A 7,474-nucleotide genomic window follows, 5' to 3' on the forward strand; every position below is an offset into this window, starting at 1 on the left:
GAAGCTCGCCTCGCCCAGGCCGAGCTATGGCCGGAGGGGGGGCAGCTCCGCGGAGCGCAGCTTCACCCCGGCACTGGGACATTCCTCAGGAATGGCTGTTCTCTCGAGGGGAGACAGACTGGAGCACTCCAACCTTGAGCTGAGCACAACTGACTGGTGCAGCAAATGCTCAAATACCATTTTAACCACTGGATTCACCCACTGAATTGAAATTAACCGTTGGCTTTAACCACTCAAAATTTCCACTTAAATCCACACTAATGCCTGCTCGAGACTCATAGCAAGGTGCTGGTTTCCGTCTAGAAAGCAGAGGGTGGTAGGCATCTGAGATACGCATAAAACTAAGAGTTAAATTCGGAATATTCTCCCATGGCTTCTTTGCCACCCTGCTTTGCAGGGCTTCCTGACTGCACTCAGCACCCTCCCCACCTTTCTGAGTTAGCCACGCTCACTGTTCATTTGCCACCTGAAACACAGCACAGACAAAGACGGGAGAAATGCGAGGAACACAGCCATGACCATGAGCCAAAAGCTGCGATGTAAGCGGAACAGTAAGAGGAGGCTGTAGACACCGTTATTTCTCGTGCAGCTATTGCTATTCATTTTATCTAGCTGTCTCGATTGCAAGCCCCTTGAGGATGAAACTCAAGCATCCTCCACCTTCCTCCGTTCTTGCCTCTGAGCAGCAACAAACAAAAAGGCAAAAAGCAACAAGCAATAAACAAAAGCAACCAGCAGTACCCAGAAAGGTAAATAACGACTTTACTCTGACTAAAACAATCAGCAGCTTTATCTCCATTTTGAAGACAACGAACATATTTTCTGGAGGCATTTATGTGGCTGGGAACCCTCAGTCCACTGACTTCTTGTGTAAGGAGCAGCCCAGACTGTACTGGCAGTTGGCTTCAACAGCCCAAGTTTCTTAGATGAATTAAGAGTCTTACCATGTATCTCAGGAGAACAATGAGTGAAATTATTCTTCTGCGCTGCTTAGTGAAATTTTACAGAAAAATATTTGCAAATAGAAAATGTATATTTACTCTGAGGGAATTCATGATTTTGAAAGGAACTTGAAAATGTGCTAAGGGAAAACAGGAGACCCTTTTAAATATTGATGTTAATGATTTTAAAGAAAATATTTTGTTTGCTTTCTTGCTTTTCTGTATAAAGAGATGCATTTTAATATTTACCAAAATATACCCTTTCTCCATGTGGAAAGAAAGCTGACTTGATTTATCTTTCTGTATCTACATGGATGTAGATGCAGCTGCATGAGTGTCTGTATACATTCTCTCCTAATAACGTTTGAACTCATTGCCTGATTTCAACTGAATTTGACAGAGGTCTCAAAGATAACTAAATTGCTGTAATTTTTTTTTTTTTTTTTTTTTTTTTTTTTTTTTTTTTTGTGAAAGCAGGCAGCTGAGTAAAGAAAAAACCCTTTAAATTCTCCAACTAAAGGAAAGTTTTCAACATGAACTCAGTCCTTATCAGAGGTATCAGAGCATACAGAGCAGAGTGCCAGCTATAGATGAAGCTTCAAATACTGCTTCAATCACAGGATACAAGTTCATAGAAAACGTGCTTATGGACCTATGTGTTTTAAGATAAGAACTCTCTAAAAATAGTTTAGTCCCATCTGATTTTAATACTATTATTCTTTTTTTTTTTTCTTTTGGAAGGAAACCCAGTTCCACCCAACTTCATGACCATTTTTCAGTTCAGCTAGAGACTAGAAAAAAACTTTCTTTGTGGAGCTGCACTCAGTGCTCCGGCTCCTGGGTTTGGTGCCCATGTTGTACTCCTTTGCAGCAGTGTGCACAGTCCATAATGTCTCTAGGAGCAAGCATTTTTCCATCCCTTACAGAAAATACATTTTAGACTTATCTTACCCTCTCACTGGGATGGAAATCTGCCAGTCTGAAACATCAGCGTAGCAAGAAAGCTGCTTTGCAAACACCTGCACAATGCCTTGCTGTCCTGGGTGCTGACTGGGGCAGCGAGGGCACAGTGATGGTCATGCCCCTGAGCTGCAAGGTGCACAAGGAGAACATAAACTAGACAGGTCACTCTTTAAAGTGCCTCCAAGGTCGAAATTTCCAGCTCACCTTGGAAATTAAAAGACACAGAAAATCTGTGTGTTTTCTTCTGCAGGGAAGCTGGTTTGAACCCCGGATATAATGACAGGATCACAAACACAGGTTTGTTTGAAACACTTGTATGGATAACCCCACAGCAGTGTCTGCCCAGAAAGACAGGCTTCCTTGTTAATGAATCACATGTATTTTTCAAAAGGTAATCTTTCCCAAAATGCCACTGTCATTGCCTTTCATTATTATTATTTGTAGCTAACAAAAATAAAATAAGCAAAAGACATTAACTAATTGCAGGTAATAAAGAGAACAAAACTCACATGTATCTGGTGTGCAAAGTGGAGGGTATAATCTGATGAAAGTGCAGGTTATTTCTAATATCTGTCTGGATATCTAAATATAAATTATCACTCATAGTCTCCCAAAAGGGATGAGTTTTCAACAGAATTGTTACTGACATTGAAATGAAATTGGATTTCAATGAAATTGAGATCTGTGGCATCAAACAACAGAGCATTCTGCAGTTTCCTGTATACATACACCTAGAAAAGCCTCCATACAGAATTTCTCCCAACAGCCAGCAATTCAAATTGGCCATGTTCATTGTTGGCCCATATAATACTGACTGTTCCTGCACTAAGGCTGCGCTGCTAAATGCAGGCCCACAGGGTAGATACAACTTTGTGCTCACTAGTCAGCTGTGGATTGCTTCATGCTCTTCAGCCCAGCGTGCTTTATGGATGGGAAGTGGCACAACCAGTAATAATGGCTTTTTTTGACTCTAGTGCTGCAAAGCTACTGGTGGGTTACGGCTTGGTGAATTTCTGCAACCCTGAGATGTCTTAAATCTGACATAAATTCCTTCGGGGAATGGGGAAAAATCATGTGTTACCTTTGCAAGGACTGCTGCCGGCACACTCCAAACCCAGCAGAGTTCTGCAAGTAACTGATTTGTCTTCATTTCACTTCAGACACGGGTGTATCTGAGCTAGCTGTATAAAAACAACTTTGAGTAGGCCTAGGCATGCAGTCATCGCATTTTCCAAATGTGGCGTGGACATACCCTAGGGTCACAACAATCCCGAGATGACGCATTTTCTTGCCTTAAGGTTTTGCCCTTAAGCTGAAACTTGTAAACAGATGAAATGCGTTTTCAAGACGATGCGCATGCGTGCACACAGCTACACCGTCCTCGCATGGGGAGTGGAGAGATCCAAACCCCCCTGCAAGGAAAAAAAATCCGATCATAACAAAAGTAGGAGAATAAAAAACAATGCAAATCATTCCTTCACTTTAAATTCTAAGAGGCCAATTTCCTTAAGCAAGAAGAAAACCACCAACCCTTATTTACATCTCAGGCTGCTGTGTAAACTATAAGACCATATCTGACTGTAAATATGGATTATCTACACATTCGAGTTTTCTCTCTGTTGTTTACATGTTATTTAAGAAACAGGGATCAGAAACACTAGGGGGAAAAGGGAAAGGGACAGCTACATGGCCAGGAGACAAAAGGAAAGGGGAGAAAAGGCATAGAATAATTCCTCTTCATCTGACTACTACCTCTCAGTGCTTGTGAAAGGACGGGCTGGGGAAGGGACAAACTATCAGCAGCTCCATCACAGCCAGGTGGAGCCAGACCACCGGGGAGATGGAAACCGGGAGGTTGAGAGCTGCAGCTGCCTTCTCTGGGAGGAACATCTGCAAAATCCTGCACCACAGCAGCAGGGGAGGCGGAGTGGGCACAGGCAGCGAGAGTTCCCAGGGATGTGCTCACACAGATAACTGTCCCACTGGATGGCTTCCCAGGCTGCTGCGGCGGCACTTCCCTCCCCCGTCAGGGATGAGGCAAAGACCATCATGTGCGATAAGCAACCCAAGTGTCAGCGTGGCCTCTTGCTTCAGCATCCTATTTCTTGTAATGCTTTCTGACAGCCCTGCTGACCAGAATGGGAACAGTTCTTCCTCACCGATAACATGTTGTTTTGTTCTTATATAGGGACTTTTGTATCACTGGCACCTCAGAGTCAACGCAGAAATTAACAAGACAGCAGTTAACTTGGAGCACTTGCCGCCACCTCATGACCAAACGTTTTTCTATAGGAGGTTGTTACCATTATACAGATGGGAAGAAAAAGAGGCACAGAGTGGACAGCTGCCTGGCTAAAGGGTCATAAGCTTGGTGTAGGCTTAGGGCGCCAGCTCTTCTGCTGCACAAACTTATGAGCTGTTCTAGGCACACTGAAGTCGCCAGGGCTCTTTGCTCTTTGGATTCGGTGTAAAGATAGGAATGAGAAGGGTGTAAGGAAGGATCCTCCCTCTCAGACTGTATATCTATATCTACACTTGCTCGTATAGTTAAAACAGGCCTTGGACCATTATCTGTCTCTGAGAGCCAGTGCTGTGGCCAGGGTTACATCCACACATACTTGTGTTTTATTCTACTCTCATGCTATTCCCAAACCGTGCTTGGACACTTTGTGGGAGAAAGTTAGTCAGACAGGCCAAAGGCATGCCGAGGACCCTGCTAACAACCAAACACTATGAGAAATAAGCCTTGGCCCTCTTTTATTTATCAGTGTCACTGCAGCCTTAGAAGCTAGACCAATAAAGGTACTTGATGCCTTTGTCTCACCCCACCCTTGTTCTCTTCTTGTTTTCTAGGTGAACCTGCTATCTTCTTTTATGGGTCAAAAATTTTTAGTGGGGACCCCCTTTCCTTTTTGTTTCTTGTAACTTAACATATTAAGACTAGAGGTCACTAGAAGCAAGAGACCAAGTTCAAGAACAAACATAACATGAGATTTAAACAACATTATATCCTAAATTATGACACTGAAAACCCCTATTCATTTGTTGCCCAACTCTACTAGGCTCTGCAGTTCCCCTCTCACCTGAGTTCTGAGCTCCCTGATGCCAAAATTTGACATATGCTCTCAGAGTATCTCTTTCTCACCATTGCCAAGCAGCTCCATGTTAATAGTATCTTTTTTTATATACAAATACAAATATATAAAATAATATATATTATAAAATTAAGGAGAGTATTTGAATATTGTGGAGCTGGTTGAAGTACCACTTACGGCAGAAAGGTAACAGTTTAACAGTGCTGGCATGAGTCACCATACTGTACATCATCAGAGAAGTGTGAGAAGGTACATTTGAGTTCAGTTTCACCTTATAAACTAAGCCCTGGAGCAAAGGGTTCCCTCCCTGACTGATCTTCTGCCACAGGTTTAAGTTCATTCCCTGTTGGCTGCCAGCTTGGGAGATGTCTCATAATTAACCTGCAGTATTATACGCATGTAGCTGACGACCATTCCACAAAATGTCATTTCTATGGAATGTGAGAGATACAGCTTGCTCCTAGGTATGTCCTCTTCAAAGACAAACTCTTCAGCACAGTCTTCTGCACAGAGTCCACAGTACTTAAGATGCAGCTGTATAAAACTCTTCATCTAGTCTTCACTGTGGGCTGCCTCAAGGGGCCATCCAGCTTTCTTCTCACCCCTACACTTTCCCACAGTCTACCTTGCAACTGGACCTTACACGACTGAAAATGAAACTTGTGAAAATGCAAAAATCCAGGTAAGCAGGTAATTGCTTCAGTATGATGAGTGATTTTTTGACAGAGCCCTGCAATTAAGAGCTGAATAACATAATGAAATTACATCTTTGTTCACTCTCACTGATATAATCACAGAACAAAAATATGTGCGGTGTCCTAAACGTTGGATATCCTTATTTTTACTGCACTAGTACTGATGGTCTTAAGCAGCCCACAAATCCACTCTGCAGAATGTCCAAGCACAGGAAACAGTCCCCCCACACACACCTCCATCTCCTCTTTACTTCCCAAACAATGGATTGAGAAACAAAGGCATAGGAAAATTAAATCACATAGTAAGGAAGCGACAGTGTCAGAAATGGCCTCTGTGCCTTCCCTGTTTGATGTCAGCACAGCATCTGGTAAGTTAGAACAAGAAATAGCAAGAGGCAGATGAGGACACAGTTCCTGCAGGTGGGAAATCCTTAGCATTTCAGTCATACTCATGGTGGAAGCCACTGAGAAAAGTTAGTTGCACAGAGGGATTCAGACCAGGAGGGGGAGAACATAAGGACAGGATAACCAGTTTTGTAACTAGATAGGTGTGGAATAAAATTGCATACACAACTGATAAATTTACACATCAAATTAAGTAGGTGCCAAATCACCTTATTTGCATTCCATGTTAATGTGATCATAACTACTTGCATACATTTGCACATTCTGCAAATATATATATTTAAAGAGGCAATCTTCAGAACATGTCCTAGACTAAACAGGAAAAGTTTGGATGGACACAGCAGTCAAAACTTTGAAACGGCAAGGGTTCATCCCTCCATCAGTAAAAAAAAATTTCTTTATGTCCAGTGATGACTGCACATTTCTGTGGAACACCTGCTAGAAAAAGTTATACCCTGAAAAGAGCAAATATGTGGAGATACACAATGGATGTGTATTTGCTAGAAGACATTTTATGTTGAATTTATGTAGACCTTTATGAGCATGCTATAAAAACAGAAGCTCAGAAAAAAAAAAAAAAAAAAAAAAAAAAAAAATCAGCATCAGTTGTTATACAGCTATATAGCTCCTCCAAAGAACTGTCAGGGAGAAGACATCATAACAATCTACCCACATTAGCAGCGTTGTAATGACTCGGAGCCATTAGGCTGAAGCCCATACAGAATTAAAACAGCCTTAAGGCACTCCATAAAAATGCTGGCGATCCCGTGCAGAGTTACTGAACTGTGGTAACAGTTGCTCTAAATCCAGACTCCCTGTTTCTAGAAGCTCGCCTCGCTTGACCACCTTCACCTAGCTGCGGTGGATGCGTTTCTGTACGAGGGCGCCGGGTGGCAGCGCTGCCGCACGCTGCTGCGAGACCGGCCTAACAGGGAAGCAAATCCGGTGTTAACCAGCGATTCTGTCACTAATGGACTCGCAGCCGATTTTAAGTGAGAACCTGAAATAATTATTCTTGACAAGTGAACCTGGTAATGCATTTCAAGGATTAAATTGAATCTAGCAGAGGAAAACATCCCAACTCTGAAGACTTCAAAATTTAAATTTCATAGTGTTTCACCTATCCTAATTAAAGCTATTCTGCCATCACTTCACACATGGAAAGTTCATAATGACAGAACCTCAATTTCATAAAATTGTCGATACAGTGAATACTCTGCACTACACAGATATAAATATACATATGATATACTTCTTATATAAAGATTGATGTGTCTTTATAAACCTAAAATCTATCTGGAAACTTTATTTCATTCTTCAGTCTCGGTGGTGGGTCTTTTATTGGCCACAGTGCAGCCACACTCATTTGTTCCTG

The 7,474-nt window shown here is 42.2% G+C and overlaps 1 protein-coding gene across 1 annotated transcript in view; it reads left to right on the plus strand.

Annotated features, from left to right (window-relative positions):
• TCF21 (transcription factor 21) overlaps positions 1 to 7,095 on the plus strand; it is a 9,020-nt gene extending 1,925 nt beyond the window's left edge. The window contains exon 2 of the mRNA XM_026844536.1: positions 6,925 to 7,095. Coding sequence (XP_026700337.1) covers positions 6,925 to 7,095 — 171 coding nt within the window. The remainder of the gene's footprint in view (positions 1 to 6,924) is intronic.
• Positions 7,096 to 7,474: the final 379 nt, after the last annotated feature.

Source organism: Athene cunicularia, assembly GCF_003259725.1.
Source record: "Athene cunicularia isolate RWA chromosome 3 unlocalized genomic scaffold, athCun1 chr3_part1, whole genome shotgun sequence".
Classification (NCBI taxonomy): domain Eukaryota; kingdom Metazoa; phylum Chordata; class Aves; order Strigiformes; family Strigidae; genus Athene; species Athene cunicularia.